Source organism: Sminthopsis crassicaudata, chromosome 2 (genome assembly GCF_048593235.1).
Source record: "Sminthopsis crassicaudata isolate SCR6 chromosome 2, ASM4859323v1, whole genome shotgun sequence".
NCBI classification, from domain to species: Eukaryota; Metazoa; Chordata; class Mammalia; order Dasyuromorphia; family Dasyuridae; genus Sminthopsis; species Sminthopsis crassicaudata.
The window spans coordinates 77,750,817-77,775,386 of NC_133618.1; the positions used below are offsets into that span (position 1 = coordinate 77,750,817).

General features: G+C 33.7%; 1 protein-coding gene across 1 annotated transcript in view; it reads left to right on the forward strand.

Annotated features, from left to right (window-relative positions):
- Positions 1-20,826, forward strand: part of QPCT (glutaminyl-peptide cyclotransferase) — a 30,275-nt gene extending 9,449 nt beyond the window's left edge. The window contains exons 2-7 of the mRNA XM_074286601.1: positions 5,276-5,422; positions 9,000-9,278; positions 15,070-15,246; positions 16,358-16,457; positions 17,931-18,047; positions 20,193-20,826. Coding sequence (XP_074142702.1) covers positions 5,276-5,422; positions 9,000-9,278; positions 15,070-15,246; positions 16,358-16,457; positions 17,931-18,047; positions 20,193-20,338 — 966 coding nt within the window. The 3' untranslated portion in view covers positions 20,339-20,826. The remainder of the gene's footprint in view (positions 1-5,275; positions 5,423-8,999; positions 9,279-15,069; positions 15,247-16,357; positions 16,458-17,930; positions 18,048-20,192) is intronic.
- Positions 20,827-24,570: the final 3,744 nt, after the last annotated feature.

The following is a 24,570-nucleotide window of genomic DNA, read 5'->3' on the forward strand; positions in this document are numbered from 1 at the left end:
AACAGAGAGAAGGTTGACTAATTTTATTTTCTGACAGTCTTCATAATTGAATGTGCATATATCAATTGTGAAGCTGTTCAGTTTGCTTATTATGATGGTCAAAAAAGTCAAATATTTTTTTTAAAATAATGTCCTGTTATTTACTTATGTAAAGAAAGCCTTTGCAGGAATGATTTTTGGGGGATAGTATTTCAATGTACTTACACTTATTTAGTTCTCAAGATTTTCTAGTTTTTCTTCATATATCTGTCTTAATTTTTCATCTTTAACTCATCTTATTTCCTCATTTTAAAGATCAATAAATCAACCAATAAATATTTATGAAGAGCCTATTATGTTTTAGACACTATACTAATCACTGGGAATACAAAAAGAGGCAAAAGACGGTCCCTGCCCTCAAAAAATCACAGTCTAATAAGGGAGACAAACAAATATATACAAAATTATCTATATACAGAATACATTAGAAATAATTAACCGAGGGAAGGAATTATCATTAAGTGGGATTGGGAAAGACTTCTTATGTAAGGTGGAACTTTACTTGAGACTTCATGTCAGGGAAGCTAGGAGGTGAAGATTCCAGGAATAGGGGAGACATTCAGTATAAATGCCTAGAACAGAGGGATGGTGCCATTTTAGTTGGGAATTAAAAAGATGAAGAAATGGGGGTAGAAAGAGATAACAACTTGCCTAACATCAGCCTTGGCCAGTAAGGAGTGTAGCCACAAGCTAAATTAAGGTCTTTCAATATTTTTTTTACTGTAATGTGTGGATAATTATGAATATTATGAATAATAGGAAGGTTGAGAAAACTTTGAAATGTATACTTTTTCACATGGGTACTGGAATATGAGACAGTATTGGCCATAGGTGTTTATATTTGGGATTAAAGCCTAGGAGCTGACTATGAAAAATAAGAATTTAGGAGAGTATCTACCTATGGATACCTCTTCAGGCATACTTCGTAGTATCCACAAGTCCCCATCACCCCTAACATATTTCCTTACATTGCATGAAATGATTCACTTTCCTTGATTTCCATAAAATTTCATTAAGGAAAGCTTTATTTTTCTTAATAAATATCCTTATTTTTAAAGGTAGATGCTTTTAGATGGCCTATACAGTTTCTACCCATTCATATCTAAGCACATAATACTTTAATTTTTTTTTCTGTCATCTTGTAAAAGTGCATTTAAAGAAAAGGGATATTAATATGGAGAGAAGTGGATATCTGAATAACTCATTTTGGGATATAAAGCATATTCCAAAATAGAGATGCCTCATGGAGCTTAGGTTAGCAACAAGGTACTATAATAAAAGAACAGTGGGAGCTTTTGATCCAAAGACAATTCACTAATTTTAAAATTTGGTCTAGTCTTCTTTCAACTTGATTCCATTTAAATAAATTCTATTCCATTCCATTCTGCTAATATTTTGGGTTTTTTGTGTAAATTATATGATAATACAAATATTTAAAAAAAAAACAGTACTTGCCCTTGAGGCATTTAAATCTAGTAGGGGAAAAAGACCCTTATATAAATAATACAATTGGGAGAATGATTAAATGCATGAGAGGTAGAATTATTCTACTTTTAGTGTCAGAAAAAATATCACAGTTCATATTTATATATTATTTTAAGATTATAAAACACTTTCTTCATAACAACTTAATGAAGTATGGAATATATTATTATTATTATTATCATCCCCAATTTAAGGGAGGACATTGAGGCTTAGAATGGTTAGGGGACTTTTCTAATGCATATGACTAGTAAGCAATAGCAACATGATCTATCACATTACCTCTTATGAAGACTTTATGAAAGAGGTAACAGCTAAACCGCATCTTCAAGAAAGAGGGGATCAGAAGATGAATAACAGTATCTCAGAATAGGAAAGATGTCAGAGGCCATCTAGTTCAACTCATATTTATCTCAGAAACAAATAATAATCAAGATTTTTCTGGTGTGAGAAAAATCTCTTTTCTTCTAAGATCCCATTCTAATTTTGGACAGTTCTAATTATGAAGAAGTTTTCCTTTCTGCCCAAATCTGCCTTTCTACAATTTCTATCAGTTGTTCTTATTCAGCTATCAGGGGGACCAAGCAGAACAAGTCATATCTCTCTTACATATGAGTTATTATAGATCCTAGAAAAGCATTGTAATATGTCCCCCTAAACATCTTCCTAGCCAAGAAAATATCTTTAATTCTTTCAATCAATTCTTATATATCAAAGATTCTTTATTTTAGAACACGCAGATCTCTAAGGGATATATGGATAGATTTCAAAAGAACAATGAATTTTAGTGAGGAAAAATTATATTTTTATTTCACCAAACTCCAGCTGGTTTTTTAAAATTTTTCTTCAATTATTTGAAAACATTATTCAGAGAAGTGATCCATAGGGATCACTAGAAAATGAAAGATATACATGACACAAAAAGGGTGAAGAATTTGTCATATATATGTCATGGGCTTCAGGTTTTCCTACATTCATCTCCACCATCTGGACACTCTTCAACTTCATGATGCCCTTTGTTTTCAAGGAAACATGGTGATACTTTGTGATCACTGATTCCTTTTTTGGGATATTTACAAACCATCTCCTTAACTTCTCTCAAATTCTCCTAGGATTTATTGGGCTATCATTCGCAAATTCTGATCTTTTTCCTTTTTTTTTTTTTTTGAACAGTAGAAGAACATTGGCTTTTCTTCATTTTTACAGAACTTCTTTTGTTTTCCATGATTTTCCATGGATCAATCATAGTGGCTCCAGCAGTTATCTCCAGCAATACTTTCAGCATCCAGAAATGGAATTGATATAAGTATGCGATTTGAACTCACCAAGTGCAGCTATCTCTTCATTTACTATCTCTCTTTTTCTGTTGGGATAAGTCAAATACTCATTTTTATCCACATTAATTCTGCCCTTACCGGTTCAGACTTTTTTTTTCCTTTGGCACAGAAAATAAATAAAATTGCTTGATCTTCTTCCTATGCAATCTATTATCATTCTGGAAAATCAAAATGCAGTCTTACCGACAACTTATACCTCAAAATAGCTTTGAACAATAACGATGCCTTTTTTTTAGTGTTCATTATTCATTCAGTCTTAGCTCATTTTAAACTTGTAACACTACATACACTTTGCTTATTGGCTGTGCCATACTTGGATATTTAACCAAAATTGTTCTCTCTCCCTCTTTTAACTTTCCTCTTCCCAAAAAAAGAAGCAATTGGACAAGGGTTAAACATGTGCAATCCTTTTAAATATATTTACATATTTTACATGTAGTATAAGAAAAATCAGGCCGAAAAAAAACCAAAAACATGAGAAAGGAAACAAACTAATAGACAAAAAGGTGAAAATTCTCTGCTTTGATCCACATTCATTCTCTATAGTTCTCTCTCTGGATGCAGTTGACATTTTTCATCTCAAATCTATTGGAATCACCTTGAGTTATCACACTGTTGAGAAAAGTTAAGTCTATGATAGTTGGTCATCACATCATCCTGAATATTCTCTTGGTTCTGCTCATTTCACTCATCATCAGTTCATATAGGTCTTCTCAGACTTTTCTGAAACCAGCCTGCTCATCATTTCTTCCAATCATCACTTATAATAGCACTGTTTGAATGAGGAAAGCTTTATGGTTTCTCTGTGACTGATAATCATTCATCTCTAGAGTATTCTTTGCTGTAGTCAGGGATAAACCTGGGAGAGTCTTCTCTTATATGCAAATAGGAAAATTCATCTCACAATTGGAAATGGAAGCACTGATGTGGACTAACTACACTAAACAGATAAATAAGTATAGTTTTCAAGAGAGGCTAAATCGGCATGTACAGAGAATTATTTACAGAATTTCAGTTATGATAGATCTCAGATATCATGAGTATGGCTCTTCACCTTATTAGACAATTATCATTGACTGACTGTGGCCAAATATTATTATCACTGGCCAAAGTTTTACTGATGAGCCTTTCTGCTGACTCATATTCAAATTCTTAACAACTCTATAGGATCTGTTCTCTAAAGCTTGTTTCTGTGAGCATAATTTTTGAGAAGCTAATATGCTCCTCACACTGCAATGTGTAGTATTTAAATGGAGAAATTGTTGTATATATTAAAGTTCAATCTAATGTGTTGATATATGTAGCATCAAAAATGTTCTGAAAAGAAAGTTGGTTCTCCATTGAGCATTTAGAAAAAGATATCTATATCTTTTCTGTATTTTTAAATTTAGTTTTCAGCTCTTATATGACATGTATACACAAATAGGCAGTTTATAATTGTCATTAAAAGACAATTATTTCATTACCTCTAGTGTCATAATTAAATGATGCATATAATATAATATTAAAAACCACATTTTTGAATAATCTATATGTCTAGTATTTTAAATATGTGTGCCTCAGTTTATGTGGACCCAAAGACTGATTGTTAATTCAGCTTTTGTAATTGAATCATTACACAGATACATACATGTAAAGTTAGATATGTCACCATTCAGAGGGATGCTATTATGTTTATAAAGTGAAGGATCATTTCTGTTATGTGATTATGTGGCACAATTATTTTTTCGGTGTGTCTGCATCTTTGTAATTCCTTTTTTTCCCTTGTTTTTTGCTGAGGCATTTGGGGTTAAGTGACTTGCTCAGGGTCACACAACTATGAAATGTTAAGTGTCTGAGGGCAGATTTGAGCTTAGGTCCTCCTGACTTCAGGGCTGGTGCTCTATTCACTGTGCCACCTAACTCCTGCTTCTTTGTAATTCCATTTGAGGTTTTCTTGGCTAAAGATACTGGAATGGTTTGCCATTTCCTTCTTCAGTTCATTTTACACATGAGGAAACTGAGACAGAGTTAAGTGACTAGACCAGGATAAACTAGCTAATAAGTGTCTAAGGATAGATTTGAACTTAGGAAAGTGAATCTTCTTGACTCCTGCGTGGTACTCTATTCACTTTGCCATCTGGCTTCTCATTATGTGAATAATTATCCTTTAATTTAAAAAATCATGTATTTAGAAATATGTAAGTTCATATATATACTTAGTTTCTTTCAAAGAATATATCAGTATATGTATTTTATACACTCATTAGAATTCTTAAGGTAATTGCTTATTATAAATATTAATGAATAATTGTGAGTTTGTTAATCATGTATTTTAACATTGTAACATTGCTAAAATGGTCATTCTAAATTCTATTTTAGAATTTTTAGACTTTATTGCTTAGTTACCCTTTAAAAATTTTTTTCTTAATATTTAGAATCAACACCAACCAGCTATTTTGAATACAACTGATATCCAAAAAATTGCAGAAGGTACAAATATTTCTGAAATGTGGCAGAATGACTTAAAACCACTACTTATAGAGAGATATCCAGGATCACCAGGAAGTTATGCTGCTCGTAAGGTAAGCATTTCTGGGAATATTTTATGCTGAATAGATGATTACAGATTTTTAAAGCCAATTTAGGATTCTGTTCTGCTAGTAAGGAATATTTAGGCTAACGTCCAAATTTTGTAATGTTGATGGTATCCAGATTTTCTCAACAATCACTAAAATGATTCAGTTAAGTTCTAAAACATGCAATGATCTATTTTGAAATCTTGTTTTGTGAAAAGAGAACATTTAGCACTATAGCTTTATTTATCAGCAAAAGCCACAGTGATAAATTTGGAATTGCTAAATTAGTGAAATAATGTTCAACATTAACAATTGAATTAGCAGTCTAATCTTAATTTTAGCCTTTGCCTGATATATAGACTATTCATTTTTATTAACAAAAAGGCCAAGGCTACTATGAGAAGGTCCCATTTTAGCTGAATTTCCTGTAGAAGATTTATAAGAAGACTTAAGAATCTTATAGAATCACAAAGATTACTCCTGGTGGATTGTATATAATCTGTCCTGCTGGAAAGAGCTCCCATCCAGATGGCCTTACAAATATCTTAACATATTATAGCATAGATATGGAATATTAAATTCCAAAATAAAATTTTTTCTTGTTTGAAATCCAATTGCTTTCCTAGACTTTTCTTATGCTTGGTTAAATTCCAATGATTTTTCAAAATCTGGAAATTATTTAACTAAATTTGCTCTCTATAAAGTAACCAGTTATTTTTAAAAAAAAATTTCTAAATCGAATGGCCTTCTCTCAGTATTCTTCTTTCTTTCTTGCTCTGTAAATTTTGATACTGTTGATTACCTTCTTTTCAATAATGCTCTTTTCTCTTATAACTTTTCATTACACTTCTCCTGCCTCGTTCTACTCATCAGTTTCTCTGAAGGATCTTCTTCTAGGTCAGGGGTAGGCCACCAATGGCCCAAGCATCAAACCTGCTGCCTATTTTTGTATGGCCTGCAAACTTAGGATGGTCTTTATATTTTGAAATACCAACCCCTCTATCCTCCCCCCAAAAAAGTCCCACAAAACTTTTATTTAAAAATGTGAAAAAATTTTTTTTAAATTTATAGACCATATAAGAAGTAGGTGATGAGTTGGATTTGCAACATTATGACTACTGTGGCTTCAAGCCATTAGAAATCTTGTTTTCCCTTCTAGTGTGTATTGTGAAAGACTTTCTAACTGCATTGTTAATGAAGAGAATTTCTTGAGTAATACAACATATATTGTCTACCAAATGTTCTTCATGATATACATTTTCTTGTAAATAAAGAATAGTCATTTTCATGGAGCACTGAAAGGGATACAAAGAAGTATATGTCATGATTACTGCTCTCAGACACCTTGTTAACATTTTTTTAAAAGCCTAGGCAAAGAGATAGGGTAGATTCTGAGCTGGGTCAAGGTATTTGTATCCTATAGTTAAAGCTTATTTCTTATTCTTTGTCTTATTGTCCACTAGAAACTTGGAACCTTCTTGGTGATGCATGTCATGACTTGTTAAACACTTTAATGCATACATATCAAGAATAACATTTTTCTGTCATTATGATATATTTTTTAATAGAAGCATCATGATATTAGTAGATGAGAGCTATCCTCAAAGTTAGGAAGGCCTGAGTTTGAGTTCTGCTTCCACACAAAACAGCTACATCTGTTATGAATATGTTTATTTATATATTGTCACTCCCTTAATATGAGCTCCTTAAAAACTGTGGTTTTGCATTTTTTTTTTTGTATGTATAGAATTCGCTATAATTCCTACCCTAGAGTAAATGTTTAATAAATGCTTCTTGGTTGACTGACCATTTAAGTGATCATAGGCAGAGTCATAGCTTCTCAGAACTCAAGGCAACTCTCTAAGATTCTGAAATGCAGAATGTGTTGACCTGAATTGGTAGAGGAAATTTCTTTACCTTGAGTTTCTTGCACAATGAAATCACTATTTTGAAGTAGTTTTATAAAGGGTTTCTTTTTGATTCTACTCCTTTGCATGTTTTGTCCTAGACAGTTGCCTACTTTGTCATTCCCATTGTCTTGAAGTTGACTCCTTTGTACATATGTGTTTAGATGAGCTACACCTGTCACATGACCTGAAGCATTAATGAGTTATACAGATCTCAAATGAATAAGCCATAAACCTAGAAATACATATCCATAGAGTGTTAACATATGAATTAAGAACCTTAGAAAGTATCTAATTTGGTTATTCATTTACTAATTTAATTAACCCCTTTATTTACAGATGAAAAAACAAGGCCTGAAGAAATTCAATGTTTTCCTCAAGGCATACTGCAAGTTATTGGCCAGGCTTAAAACTAGATCACAGACCCTTGAATCTTGCTCCAGTGCTCACTTTATTATATCACATAGTACTCTCTTCTTCCCCAACCCCTGCCATTTTTTCTTCCCTGAAAAATTTTCCATTCTTTCTCAATTGCTATAAATTAAGGGAATCACTTTATTAGTCATCTCCTACATTAATGGGTATCATTTTCAACAATCATTTAATAATTGCTATATGTGGGGTACTGTGCTCAGTACTGGAAATACAAAAACTATTAGGGAGAGTCCTTTCTGTCAGAATTTAGTTGGTCTTTAGATGGAGAGCACATATGTTATAGAAAAACACTAGAAAGTCAGGGCTTACATAACTTCTCAAATGTTTGATTTCCTAGATATTAATGGTAAACATTAAAACACTTTGTATTTGAAAATTATATCTCTCTAGACCACTGAATAAGATCTCTCTCTCTCGTCCTCTCTCTCTCGTCTCTCTCCTCCTCTCTCTCTCTCTCTCTCTCTCTCTCTCTCTCTCTCTCTCTTCTCTCTCTGTCTCCTCTCTCTCTCTCTCTCTCTGTCTCTGTCTCTCTGTCTCTCTCTCTCTCTTCTCTCTCTCTCTGTCTCTGTCTCTGTCTCTCTCAGTCTCTCTCTTCTCTGTCTCTCTCTCTGTCTCTCTCTGTCTCCTCTCTCTCTCTCTCTCTCTCTCTCTCTCTCTCTCTCTCTCTCTCTTCTCTCTCTGTCTCTCTCTCTCTCTCTTCTCTCTCTGTCTCTCTCTCTGTCTCTGTCTCTCTCTCTCTTCTCTCTCTGTCTCTCTCTCTCTCTTCTCTGTCTCTCTCTCTGTCTCTGTCTCTGTGTCTCTCTGTCTCTCTCTTCTCTGTCTCTCTCTCTGTCTCTCTCTGTCTCCTCTCTGTCTCTCTCTCTCTCTCTCTCTCTCTCTCTCTCTCTCTCTCTCTGTCTCCTCTCTCACTCTCTCTCTCTCTCTCTCTCTCTCTCTCTCTCTCTCTGTCTCTCTCTGTCTCCTCTCTCTCTCTCTCTCTCTCTCTCTCTCTCTCTCTCTCTCTCTCTCTGCTCTCTCTGTCTCCTCTCTCTCTCTCTCTCTCTCTCTCTCTCTCTCTCTCTCTCTCTCTCTCTCTCTCTGTCTCTCTCTGTCTCTCTCTCTCTCTCTCTCTCTCACTCTCTCTCTCTCTCTCTCTCTCTCTCTCTCTCTCTCTCTGTCTCTCTCTGTCTCCTCTCTCTCTCTCTCTCTCTCTCTCTCTCTCTTCTCTCTCTCTCTCTCTCTCTCTCTCTCTCTCTCTCTAGCACATCATGGAGAGAATTCACAAACTTCAAGCAAACTGGAACCTTGAAGTGGATACTTTCTTGAGTTACACGCCTTATGGATACCGGACTTTTTCAAACATCATCAGCACCCTCAACCCTACTGCCAAACGCCACTTGGTACTCGCTTGTCATTATGACTCTAAGTACTTTCCACAGTGGGACAGTGGAATATTTGTAGGAGCCACTGATTCAGCAGTACCCTGTGCAATGTTGTTGGAGGTAGCCCGGGCTTTAGACAATCAACTCCTTTCCCTGAAGGTATCTATTTTCTTCTTATTGGTTTAATTGAACAGCTATCTTACCAGTGGCTCAGAGTGAATTCTAGAGTCCTGGGAGACTAAAAAGGGAATTCAGAAACTTAGTCTTCAAGTACATTTTGTACTTTTAAAAAAGACTCTATAACATGAACCACTGATGAAAAATATTAATTTGAAGATTATATTATTTGAGGCACTTTCCACTCTGAATAAATTCACATAATTTTCAGAAATGGGGGGGAGCATTAATGACTTTTCATTGTTCAGTTTTATTTGCTAGATGAATTAAATGGGAAATTTTTTGAAGGGAACACAATAAATGAGGTGGGTTGAAATGGGTATAACTCAGTAAAAATATGTTCATTTCATGTTGTTTACATAGCTGCTTTATTTGTCACAAACTTTTGATCTGAGAAGTGGAAGCTTATGGGCACAACTTGTAAGTTATATCATTAGTAAAGCACTTTCAGACTTAATCTAGATGGAAAGAATGAAGCAAAAGTATGGCATTGTTATTATCTGTGAAATCTCAGCTCAATTATGGGTAGTATAGCAGAGCTTTTCTTATGCTCTCAGCTGAAAGTACCCAAGGGACTCTCATATTTCTGTCTCTATGTTCTTAAGAGCATATTGAAAAAAATAAAATGTGCTAAAGTGAATAAAGGTATTTTGTTCCAATATCACTTATAACCAAAGTAAACAAAACAAAGGGAAAAAAAGCCCAACTTTGTTCACAGGTAATAAATGGTCTGTTTTCTTGAAACTTGAGGTAGGATGCTGCTTTTAACTCAGTGGGGAAAGGAGGTTAAAAACTTATCATGTAATAGAAGTAATAAAGACACTTAGCTCTTTCTTATTGGTTATACTATACTTAAAGAAACACAAAACGTCTGTAAAATTGTGTACTTTTTTCCATTTTTTGGAGTTTTTTTGGCTTTTTACTTAGTCTAATTGTAGTCTCATTTTCTCCTGTGTGCCAAAATTAATAGCATGATTTATTTTTTCACTTTAATAAGACCTAAATGAGTAGTTTGGGGGTTATATAGTATATTTTCATTTTGCCATTTCATTTTGACCAGGAGGGACCTGAAAGGTGAATTTGAAAATTCATCCACAACTGGTTATGCATGTATCTTATGTGGAGCAGTTTTGCCTAGTACCTAGTGAGATCTGAACTTAGATTTGGTAAAAATCTGTTTTCTGATGACCAAACATGGAAAAGGCTTCAAAAAACTTTTAACTGTTATCCACAGGATCATAGCATCACTATGGTAAAGCTGGTGTGGGTCAATGGAAATAGTACTAGATATTGAATCAGAGAATTCAGGTTTCAATTCTATCTGCTCCACTTCTTACCTATTAGACTTTGAACAAGTTATTTAATATCTCAGGGCTTCAGTTTCTTTGTAGAATGTGAGGTTTGAACTAGGATCTTCTGAAATGGCTTCTGGTTCTAGGTCTACTATGTTGTTACTCATTTTTATGTGGTGATATGAGGATTATTGAAAGTTATGCAAGCTAGAATGTGGCACAGACAGAATTGAAACCTGAATTCTCTGATTCAATATCTAGTACTATTTTCATTGACCCACACCAGCTTTACCATGGTGATGTTATGATCCTGTGGATAACAGTTAAAAATTTTTTGAAGCCTTTTCCATGTTTAATCATCAGAAAACAGGTTTTTACCAAAACGAAGCCCTGAGACATTTCCATGCTTTTACACTGGATCCTCATACCTGGAATGCCTTTCATTGTCACCTCATTTCTCAGAATCCCTAGTTTCCCTCTAGGGTCAACTCAAGTGCTACTTTCTACATGAGACTTTTCTTAAGTGTCCCCACTCTTATCCCTTACTATTTATTAGTGCCATCTTCCATCCCATTTTACCTATTTTTTGGATGAATTATGTATATGCTTATAGATCTACATGTCTCTTCTGCATATACTCCATAAGGACCAGGGATGTTTTTGCTCCTGTCTTAATGCCTAACACATAGCAAGTGCTGATTATTGTTTTATTATCTGATCTTAGAATAATTAAATCATATTATTACAGACATTCTGATGATTATGAAATCCAGACAACAAAAATTTGTTAAATGAAATGAAATTTTATAGGTTCTCCTTGGGGCAGTATACTAAGATGTTGATGGATTTAATTAAAAATTTAATAATAAAAATTAATTTAATTAAAGATATTTGGAACAGTAAATCCTCTTATCTTAGAGTACTCATGATAATCCTAAGCAACAAGACTATCATGAAAATAATTATAGTGCTTATACCAACATTTATTGTTGAAGATATAGAGAAATCCTTTGAAGAACTTAGCAAGATTGTTCAAACCAAATTAATATATACTTTTACCAGTGACTTTATTGTGGAGGTGTGTACAGGAGAAGAAAATGAAGTCAAATTGGAAAATATGACTCAAGAGTAAGAGAGATAATAGACTAAAAGCTTCAGAAAACTCATGCCCCTGTATCTGGGATAGTACACTCAAAAAGAGGAATGGAAAGTTCTGAGCACTAAGCAACATCATAAAATAATGAATTGGCTCTGCCTCAACAGATAGGAAATGAGTACTTACTAATGTAGGAGTCATATTAGAATCAGACGTTGGTAGGCAATCAAATCACTGACTAGTTAGATAAAGGTCAAAACCCCATCAAATTAAAAGAAAAGTTAATGATAAGAAGACACAGTGTGCACAAGCAATAATTTCCCCCTGAACTAGTTAAAAAAAAAACAAAAAAACATGAGTGACAAAAAGAATGGAAATAGGAAAAAAAGCAATATATTGATAAAGATGATCATATTTCCTATGAAAGTTTAAACCACATAAAGAGTTGTCATTTAGGGAGGCCAAAAGAACAAAAGAGAAGTCACTCCACTTTAGCTAATAATTGATCTAGTTGTCACAAGTAAAGAAGAAGGAAGAGAGAGGGAGAAAGGGAAGAGAGAGAAGTGGGGAGGAAGGGGAAAAAGAGAAACAGACAAAGACAAAGAGAGAGATTTAGAAAGACAGATAGAGATACCCATACATAAACAGAGAAAAAAATGGGAGAAGAGAAAAAGAGAGGAGAGAGGAAAGGAAGAAGCAAATATGGGGAGTACCAATTTAGAATACAAATTCATGGTTAAAAAAAAAAAGCAAAAACAATTGTTCACGAAGATAAATGAAGACTGCAAATAGTATTGATTCTAAAACAACAAAAAGCAGTAGAACCATAAGCAACATGGCAAAATTGGCATGAAACCCAACTAAGCCACATTATCTCAAGATCATTCGTAAGTGCCTAATGGGAACAGCACATGAATATAAAATAAAGCTAGTTTGTCAGCATTTCTAAAACCAACAATTTTCATAATATATTTGGACTCTAGTATCTATATTCTTGATGAGTTATATGTATATTTCATTTTTTCCCATTACATGTAAGAAAATTTTTAATTTTTTTTTTTTTTTGCTGAGGCAATTGAATTTAAGTGACTTGCCCCTCTGCCCTAGGAAGAGACCTCAACCTTGAAAAAGGAGCAAAAAAGCAAAAAGAGCTCTGACCATAGATAGTTACATGGAGAGATGGAAGAATAGACCTCAAACTTTGACGACATTAAAAGCAAAACACCCTAGATAAAGCCTCAAAAGGAGGTATGAACTTGTTTCTAACACAAAAGACTCTCTTGGAAGAATTCAAAAAGGATCTTTATATATGAAAGAAGGAGGCATGTTCTTGATAAATGTATTTGTTGTTGTCATATAGAAAGTTCTGTTGAGTCCAAATGAGAGAGTCCCTATAAATGATGAAATCTTCCAAATTTTCTTGCTAGCAGAAGATAGTATACCGACTATATCATGGTGGGAATGAGCACTACTTTGGTTGTAATTCTTCTACAATCAGTAGGCAGTGTTAAAGAAAGAGTTGAAACATGATAGATATCAAATAGGGGCATTCCATGGAAATCATACAGGAGAAATATGAGAAGAGGAGCTTGTGGTGCACAGTTTCTAAAGCCATATTGAATGTGACATAGACAATCCAGAATTTCAAACCAGTTGAACAAAACAGAGTCCTACAAACATGGAAAATTTGGAAATTGGTCACAGCAAGCTAGTAGTAAAACAGCAGTAAAATCAGCAAAAAAATGAATAAAATTTAAAAAATAGCAGCAAGAGGTTAATCAAAGTTGGACAGTGCATATTTACCATAAGTCAACTCTAAACAGTTTTGCTTCTTTCTTCAGATGTTGTCTTGAGCCTAGGAGCCTTGGAGAAAAGGTAATAATGAAAATGATCCAGGGTTAGGGATGGTTGATATGGTGAGATATTGGAAGGTATAGGAGACTAGGATGGTTTTGAAAGCTGCATCAGAAATAGTGCAATGAAAGCAGGATTAATTAACTGAATGAAGTTGGTGATCTAAATAAAGAGGGAGATACTAGATTCAGAGATCTCAGGGGTAATAATGAGGTTTAAGGAATGATTTTGCTGGTTCATGGCTGATATGGAATAGAAATAAAAATCAACAGAATCAAGATGGATAAAAAATTCTAGAGTCATAACATCAGTTGGGAGAAGTCCATATGGGGAATAATGTCATGATAATGGGAAATGGGAAAGAATATAACGATCCCAAATTTCTAAGGGGGCAGTAATCTAAAGGGAAAAATGTTTCAAAGGACTATAAACTATTTGCTACTTCAAAAACCCATCATTTTAGTATTGGTATTATTTCAGTGATGCTGTAGAGTTAAGAATAATGTGACACTAGGTTTTTGGAGGAATGAGTTAGAAATTTTTCATTTATTCTTATTGCATAATCGATACACATATACACCTCTGATTCTCTTCCACATACCCCTAGGTTGAAATTGAAGAGGACTCACACCAATCCTAAAGATTCTAAGAGAAATAGGAATATGTTCTTTTTGCATTCATATGTAAAGTAAGAATGGAATTCTTGGAACAAAACAATATTTTCCCTTTCTATATGTAGGAAGATCAGCAAGTTTTTTTGTAAGCCAGAGCTTAGATTAGATAACCTCTAGATATACAAGTTAACCATTGTTATGAAAGTTTAAACCACATAAAGAGTTGTCATTTAGGGAGGCCAAAAGAACAAAAGAGAAGTCACTCCACTTTAGCTAATAATTGATCTAGTTGTCACAAGTAAAGAAGAAGGAAGAGAGAGGGAGAAAGGGAAGAGAGAGAAGTGGGGAGGAAGGGGAAAAAGAGAAACAGACAAAGACAAAGAGAGAGATTTAGAAAAATACAAGTTAACCAAAAGACAAAGGAAAGATACTTGCTGTTAAGTTGAAGCAATTATGACATCTGCAAGAATCTGTGTATATAACAATATTCAATATGTGTCTGAGAAAAGAGGTGAGCTGTTGACATAGAATTAGACCTAATAGATGCACAACCCAAGTATACTAGTGGTACTCAGAGGAACCAGAGGAATACCTCTGATGCATTGGACAGATTCTTTATGGAGATTTTATGGCAAAACAAGAATAATAATTGCAGGAAATAAGAGGGTATAAAGAAGTTGAGATCTGTATTGGTGGATGAGGATCTATATTTGCTGAATCATCAAAGTATGTGTGTGTGTGTGTGTGTGTGTGTGTGTGTGTGTGTGCATGTGTGTAAGATTATTTTTTCCTTTTTATTAATAGCTTTTAATTTTCAAATTAAAAAATTCTTAGGTAGTAAAATTATTTTTGTAAATAGCTTTCACTTTATTTATTTATTTGTTTCTTTGTTTGTTTATTTATTTATTTTTAATCAGAATTCTTCAGCCTCCAGGCCAGATCTATCACTCCAGCTTATTTTCTTTGATGGTGAAGAGGCTTTTCTTCACTGGTCTCCTCAGGATTCCCTTTATGGCTCTCGGCACTTAGCAGCAAAAATGGAAATTACTCCACATCCTCCTGGAGCGACAAATACAAACCAATTGCATGGCATTGTAAGTGGGGAACTATATACACACACATGTATAGATATATATGGGTATATATACATACACACACACACACAAATAAAAGTTGGAAGATATCTAGAGGTTATCTAATCTAAGCTCTGGCTTACAAAAAAACTTGCTGATCTTCCTACATATAGAAAGGGAAAATATTGTTTTGTTCCAAGAATTCCATTCTTACTTTACATATGAATGCAAAAAGAACATATTCCTATTTCTCTTAGAATCTTTAGGATTGGTGTGAGTCCTCTTCAATTTCAACCTAGGGGTATGTGGAAGAGAATCAGAGGTGTATATGTGTATCGATTATGCAATAAGAATAAATGAAAAATTTCTAACTCATTGCAAAATTATATTCTGACATGCCTTTCACTCTAGTTTCTTATCATTCCTCTTAGAGACAAGGCAATCTAGCAGGAACAGTATAGGAACAGTATAAGTTGGACTTCAAAACATCTGGAATTAGGAAGGAGAAACTGTAGGGGAAGGTATCTGACCTGGCCATAGCAGACAAAGTTATTTCTGTATTAACCTCAAAATGAGATTTTACATTCCAAATCAAATTAAAATAAGAAGCATTTGTTCTCCATTAAATTTCTACTTTGACATCTTACTGTGGTGTGGAAAAGACCCTGAATTCTCAAAAGGTTTGCTTTTCCAGCAGAGCACAAACTCTAACAGTTATTCCTCCTAAAATAGATAAGAGCATGGGATGAGCTACCTATGCTGTCATTTGAGGGCATGAATATGAAAAGGCTTGTCACTAGAGGGTTAGCCACTAGGTAATTGATTCTTTAGGCCACCAAATTCACATGAAGATGCCCTATTGAAGTATGGATAAGCTGCAGCTTTCATTTATATGGAGACTGATATCATCACTAATCCTTCAAATATTGAAGTAAGATATCATCTATGCAAGCTACTGATAACATACACACACACACACACACACACACACACACACACACACATATGAAACATTTGTTCGTTTATACCTCCTTCTCTGTATGATTACCAAAGATTAAAATATTATATTCATAAGTGAGAACAACCTACAACAAGGATAAAACAATGGTAGTTTTTTTTCTCTCTCTCATAGGATTTGCTTGTATTACTGGATTTAATAGGTGCTCCAAACCCAACCTTTCCCAGTTATTTTCAAAATTCTCCTCGATGGTTTGGAAGACTTCAAGCAATTGGTAAGATACTATTAGTATTATATATTAAAGTAGGACAGATTCCTGCTAAACAAATCGCTCCTCAAATGAATATAGATTTTATTGAAGGGGATGTTTTTTTCAACAAGACAAATCACAAAGTATCCATATCTGTCTTTTTTTTTGTAGCACTGTCCATACTCTACATTAAGTTTTTTGTAGGAGTCCCACCCAATGTGATAAGTTCCTTTCTTGAGTTTTCCTGACATCCAAAGGATGTCAATGGAATACATAAGCTACCCAACCATTTTCCTTTCATGGCTAGGTATCTCCTTTGGTTTCTTTTTCCTTTTTTATATCTTCTTTTTATACCTTACTCTCTGGAATATTCTCTTAAGCTTCAATAATACTGGCCTCTTGGCTGTTCCCCGAACAAAACACTACATTTTTTGGCTCTGGGCATTCTTTCTGACTGTCCCCTGTGGAAGAAATGATTTTCCTTCTTCTCCCCACTTACTGGTATCCTTGGCTTTCTTTAATTCCTAACCAAAATCCCATCTTCATTGTTGTAAGCCTGTGAAACCTGCATAGTCTCCAGCATCATGCCAGAAAATGGGACTGTTTTCATTTGAATTGTCTTAGGAAGATCACCTGTCAACACAAGGTACTAGACAGAGATCCTCTCTGAAGATGAATTGTCAAGCATTCAAACTTTACTGTAGAGAATGCAACTTTGATAGACTGAGAAAGAGTAAAGGCTGAAGGAGTAAAATGGTTCAGGTTGCAAATGGTCAAATGGTCAGAGTTTTTGTGCTGATCATCAGTAGGATTAGGCCTGAGAATGGCAGCCACACACTATCAACCTGGTGTGATAGGGAGATCCAGAATTGGAAAAAAAAAAAGACTACTGAGAAATTCTTCAATTGCAAACCAATCATTCTTTTCATTACTTTCTTTTCTAAGCTGTCATTCTGTTGTGCTTGACATATCTGTGATGCATCTAGTAACTCAATGAACTAGCCATCCATTACCTATTATGGTCTGGATAAGAAGTATTCTTTATCCATTTGGTTTTTCCCATATGTATTATTAATCTGTTATCTTTTGAATTCTTATTTTCCCACTGCTATCTTTCTGATTCAGGAGTCTTAATCTGGGATCCATGAGAGGTCTGTGGATAAACTTAAGGAAGTCCATGATATGGATGGGAAACATAATTGCATCTTTATTTCAATATATTTGAGATTCTTTGTAATCCCATGTATTTATTTTATACATTTGAAAACATTATTCTAAGAAGGGGCCCATAGGCTTCACTAGACCTTCAGAGGAAGTTCAAAAATTGTTAAGAATCTTTGGCCTAAATAAAAGTCTTTGTGACTATTGAGGTGAGTTTTTTTAGAATGATTGCAGAATTACTGAAGTGATCTAAACCTCTTTGTTTATAAACTCATTTTAAGGTCTGAATAGATATTCCTACAGCTACTTACCTGATGTTCCATTTGTAAATTGCAGAAAAAAAGCTACATGAATTGGGCTTACTTCAGAATCATTCTTTGGGGACACAGTATTTCCAGGGTCATATGTACCGAGAACAAATTCAGGATGACCATATTCCATTTTTAAGAAAAGGTAACACATTTTTATAACATTATAAATTTTTATTGTATTCTAGGATTCAAAATAAGGAATTAAGATTTTTGATTTGCACATAAGCTTTCCACAATAAATACAACTAAAATAAATTTGGTGCATCCAGATACAATAGCTTTTAGTTGGTAATAGAAAGCGTTTAAGTTTAATAACAGAGTCTACTCTGGAGGAAGCAAATGAATATTTCTTACTGATTATAATGTATTCAGAATTCAAATCAACATCATAAGTTGATGAATAAAAAATATGTAAGCATTTTCACCATGCTAAGAAAGCTAAGAGAATTTGAAAGGCAACACAGTAAAACAACAGCAGAGAACACAGATTTTAATAAGAATCAATAGGAATAAATATTTTTGACTCAGCTCCGGGTTCCATGTGGTGATTGATGCTTTGTTCATATACCAGGAGGTTGGCTCCTAAAAAAGGCACAGCTGGGATAAAACAAAAGAGAGTCACCTCTGAATGAGGGCTCCATATTAAAGAGAGAAGTCAAAAGCTAAAAAAGATTTAATTAAAGAGAGGAATCTATATTCTATGTCAGCCATTTTAACATTATTTTAGATATCTGTGTATATGCGTATGTATACATGTGCATTTCTACAATGTACATGCATTATATGGGCATATATTTGAGTGTATACACACATGTATACATACACATACACATACACACACACACACGAGCATATCTGTGCTTAACTGTAGTCTGCTTGGAGGAAATGGGAGGAGGCAAGAGAATAAAAAGAATAAAGTAAAAAGTATATAGCAGAGAACAACAACAACAAAAAAAACCCTACAAGGAAGCAAAGATGGATAGTTCTGAATACAATGTCTTTTATTATATGTGCTTTTTTGAAATGGAAGTTTATTGTTACATATTTTGAATCCTCCCTTATGTTCTACTGTGTACATGACAATTTTTTTCTTTATCTGTCATTTTTTTTTCTTTTTCTTTTTTTTCTATTTAAGTTTTAAATAATTTTTTTATAAAAAGGAATGGGGTGGAGATTCTCTCCCTCTCACCTCAGCCCAATCCTTACTCACTTCAGAAGAATGAGCAGAGAGGCCAAAATATAAATAAAAGTTCACGATCAACTTATAACTTGCCCAGCTTTAGTTAATGGAGAATTTGCTAGAAGGTATACAATTGTTTTCCCTTTTAATTCCCATGGACTTTGCAGGAGCCCCTTGGCTGTCTAGAATTCTCATGAAAAATTCCACCTATCCTAACAATAATTTTCAAACACCACAAATTTTACTCATACACAGTGTCTTCAAAGGGGAAATTTATAATGTGTCACTTTCCAATAAAACTTATGGGTTAATGGAAAGCTTCTGGAGAGTGTTGAGAGAGATCCCATATGTTTATATGACAAAGTCAGCATATAGCTTTGTTAGTGATGGCAAGATTTAGGAACCCTTTCTATAGGGAGAGAATGTTAGGGATTAGTGTCTTAAAAGAAAGGAACTGAAGTTCTTCTCATGGCCTGTTAGGTACGTCAGTGTATTAAAGGTCTATTTCTAGGGATTTTTTAATGTCAGGGAGAGTTCTAAATTGGAATCTAAGTGATATAGTAGATAGAGTACTGGACCTAGACTCAGGATGACTCATCTTCCTGGGTTCAAATCTGGGCTCAGATATTTGCTAAGTGTATGACCTTGGGCAAGTAACTTAACCCTTTTTTGCCTCAGTTTTCTCATATGTAAAATGAGCTAAAGAAGGTGCTATGCTAACTATTCTTGTTACTAGGTTCTAAACTCACTGAGATCAGAGAGTATCTTATTAATCTGTTTTTCAGAGCACAACAATGCCTTGTACATAGCAGGTACTTAATCAAAATTTTCATTCAAATCTGAAAAAATAGAACAAGTAACTTATGTAATCAGCATCATGTTAGATATCACAAGGGACACAAAAATGATTGACAGTCTTGAGTATGTGAATGAATAAATGACTGACTGAATGAATATGGAGTTCAAGAGGAAGGTACAAAGATGCACAAACTAGGTTAATTGCTATCTCTGTGTCCCATTTAAAATTCTTCTTGTAGGGTGAAAATTCTTTTGTTTTCTCATTGAATAAAATACTCACTTGTTTACAAATCAATTCTTTCTTTTTAGGTGTTCCAATACTGCATTTGATACCCTTCCCTTTCCCTGATGTCTGGCACACAATGGATGACAATGAAGAAAATTTGGATAAGCCAACTGTCAACAATCTCAACAAAATTTTACAAGTCTTTGTGTCAGAGTATCTTCATTTGTAATGCTGTGCACATTATAGAGAAGGGAATTAATTACTTTGAACACGATGTCAGACATACATTTGTGTTCACTTTTAAATTCTTTTCCCAAGAGAGTTTTGTGTGGCAAATTCCTATTAAAACTTATTCTATAGATGATCTTGAATGTGGATCCTAAAAGAATCTCTTTCTTTAATTTCCTCCTAGAGACAAAGGCATTAAACATTCAAGGGAATAGCCTTAAGCCTCTCTAGATACTCAACAACTGGAACAAATTAAGTAGAGTTCCAAAGTCTTAAAACAATACTTAATGGTGATGGTTATGTGCAATCCATAGAATTGATTTTGTGATTTTTTTTTAACACATTGAAATTCATTTCATATAAAACAAAGTAGAGATATAGTTGAAGGAACTCAAATTCTCTTTGATAAAACACTATGGGGTTTTGTTTTTAGGGAGTATATTTGTGTGTGTGTGCGTGTATAAAAATTAAAATCAGAATTAAATCCTGTATTGTGATTTTTTTTTAAACTGGAGAATTAAATACTGCACTATTTTAAACAGTTTTGAACTATTTTTCCCCTGTTGATCATAGAATTTAGAAAAGATCATCTAATTCATTACTTTACAGAAAAGGAACCTGAAATATCAGGAAGGAAATTTCTTGCCCAAGTTCATACAGGGCCTAGTGAGTTTAAATCCAAACTCTTTCCCCAACTGATAGTTACTGTAAAATATATTAAATCTGGAATATATAAAGCAAATTTTCATAGAAGCATAAGCTTTCTGTGATCAACTATAGCATACATACATAGATACATTTGTCTACTGGAAACATTTAGAAATAAAAATTGATTAATTTTTTTTTAAATTTTGTACCTGATTTATATTGTACTCCCTAAAATCTTGCTATTTAGGTGACTTAGAAGCCACTGGGACTACTGTCAGAGAATTCTGGAGCTACACCATTATTCTGAGTTATGTCTTTTAGAGTAGTCCTTTAATATATGCTAATTTAATTAATGCTACTGGGAATGAACATCATTCAATTACATGAAAAAAACTGAAAGTTAGAGAAGTGGTGACATATCTAGGGTACTCAGCTTACAAGTGGCAGAGAGAAGATTTGAACTAAGGTGTTTCAGTTCCCAATCTGGTCGTTTTTCCTCTGAACTAAGATGCTTTTCAATCAGAAGACAGAAATAATCGTAGCTGCATACAGTCTTAGCTTTCTCTTTTGATATCTCTTTTTCTCCACTCTTCTTACGCTGAATTTCCATTGCCCTTATTCTAATCTGTCAATAGACATCAGATCAGGAATGTAAAGAATTATTGGATGGATAGCCCATGTCCTGAAGAGCTTTTTCTTCTTCAGGTGCTGTTTTCAGTGAAATGTAGGACTTTTGGGAATATACTTCTGAAATTGTCATGGAAATGATCCAGAGGAAAATTATAGAAGTTTATTTGCTCATGTAATATCCCCCAACCTTGTATTGAATAAAAGGTTCAAAGCATAAGTTGCATATATATTGGTTGTAGGATTGCCTTTTTTCCTCCAAACCACATAAAATTCATAAAGCAAATTATAACATTATATATATATATATATATATATGTTATCACACAAACACATAAGTTATTTTTATATCTTTATGGCTCCAACATAATATAATTATCCTTCCTTTCTTCTGAGTTTTACCTATCCTCAGAATCTCCATACTCATAGCATCACCTTATAGTCGTTTAATGAAAGGGAAACAAATTTGAGGTTGCTAATGGGATAGCTTCACAACTTTCAATTAATTCAAAAGAATATATGCAATTATATTGGATTTAACATTTATTTCTACCATGTTTAACATATTGAACTACTTGCCATCTAGAGAAGGGCATAAAGGAAGGGGAGGGAATTGAAACACAGGGTTTTACAAGGGATAATGTTGAAGAATTGTCCGTGCATATTTTTTGAAAAAATAAAAAGTTTTAATAAAAAAAAGAACATATTCAATCCCCCAGAATTAGCATTACTCTGTGTTGTAGTAGACTTCTCTTGGAAAGGAAACAAAAATAGGGCTGCTTGAGAAACACAATTTCAACATTCTGGTGTGTTGTCTTTCACAGAGGACATAGATATAAGGCGTTCAGCCTTATGGTCTTAGCATGAGGTAACATACTTGGAGATCCTAGAAAATTGATGCCTTTTCCATAGTTCCAAACTCATTTGAATAACTCAGAGTAACATCAGGGAGAAAATTCATGTTTTTTGCTCTCTCATTCAAGAGCTTTACTTTTTTGCCACTCCTTCTTCAGAGGTCATGTGTACATCCTCCCCCCTTCCCATCAAGAGGCTGGTAATTCTCAGGACCAATACTTGTCTGGCAAAAGGCTGTATTCTAGAAATCTTGAACTTCGATTGCTAGAAAAGCAAGCCCTGAAACTGGTACCGTATAGAGAATCACCTTCTTCAACGGAAGTCTACATTTTGGGATGATGGTGTCCAGAATTTTTCACTTCCTATATCTGGAGGCTGGAATTCTGGAGTTACACATTGTATAGAAACCCTCAAACCTTTACTTGGGAGGTTAGGGTACAAGAAGCTGACACTATATCAGAAAACTGGAATTCAGGCACTTTTACCACTCAGGCAACATGGTGTCACTCTTCCCAGATGCCATTTGATTAAGAAGTTATGTCACTGTTTCTGATAGACCAGGATCTGGAATCTGGGTTTAGGAACTCTAAGGCTGTGATAGTAAGAGCACATGGAACTTCTAGCTCCTTCTTCCTCAAGTACCAGCTCCAAAATCCATTTTTGGTCTTAACTCTGGTTGATTCTCAGCTTCATACAAATAAGATTATTGGACAAAAAAGAATCTGGTGGCTCTCTTTTATAGATCAGTATGAAGGAATTTTTCATTCCATCAGAATCCATCATATGAGAATTCAAGCCAACTATTTTATTTTGAAGGCATCCCGAGTCCTTGAGAATTAAATAGGACATGTCCTTGGTCCTGTCAATCAAGTATCAATGCACACACTTGTATCTTCCAAAGGAAGATGTTCTCTAAAGTACCAAATTAAGTCTCACTTACTTATAAGTGCATTCAGATGGCCTGAAACTTTCATTTATCAACCCTTCATTTAAAGAAATAAACTTTTTGGGAAGAGCAAAGTAGTCTTATAGTTCTTAAATGGTGACTATTTTTGAATAATTAAATTTATCCAAAATTTTTTTAAAAGGTAACTTTTGAATATGTATACATATTCAAAAGTTATATATATATGTATATATATACATACATATATGTGTATGTATATGAATATCATATTTTTGTAAGATACATGGAAAAAATCTCACAGATTTTGCCACAAAAAAAGAAAATATTTTTGTTTGCCATAAAAAAGAAAATTATATTTCTGTTTAGATATAGTGGAGTACAGAGGAGAATGTGCTATATACACTGAGTTTAAACTTCATTTCTACCTGTGTGACCTTAGAGAAGTCACAAGTACTCTAGATATTGGGTTTTTTTTTTTCATCTGAAAATAATATATACTAAATATCCTCTCTACTCCTAGCTCATTTGTTGGCTGTCTCTAAACCACAGAGTTTGTGTTCAAAATTTTTTTTCTACCAAAGGAAAAGGTATTATCTTATCAGAATAGTCATAACATAAATCAACAGAGATAATTCCTGGGCTAAAGAATCTAAGCTATAAGATAGGATTAAAAGAGGTTTACCCTTAATCCTAGTTTGGGAAGAGGAACATTTGGAATGTTTCAGTGATAAAACATAACTATTTTACATTCTAGGAAACTTTAAAAATGCTGACATTAAAATAAAAATTGTAAGGCAATGTAACAGGTTAACTACAGTTGGAATTTATTAAATAAAAATATTTGGGGAAGCAAAGAAAAATTAGTAAGAGATTTACAGTAATCCATTGAGTTGGGGGTAGGCTGAATTATTTTTAGAAAATAAGGTTGGATGTTAAGTTGAAATAGGGAAAAATCAGAGAGAAATTAAGCAGCTTAGATGAATGCTTATTCCTTTATGTTCAAATGGCATTTCCTAAAATTTTATTGTAAAACAATGCAATAATGTAGGAAAAGTGAATTGTAACACACAAAAATTGGAGAAATGTTAAGATAGTAACACTAATATTAATATCTGAAATAGGCTCAATGTGATTCATGGCAGAGGGGATATTATTTTTTACTTTATAGATATAAAAGCAATATGTTGGAAATATTA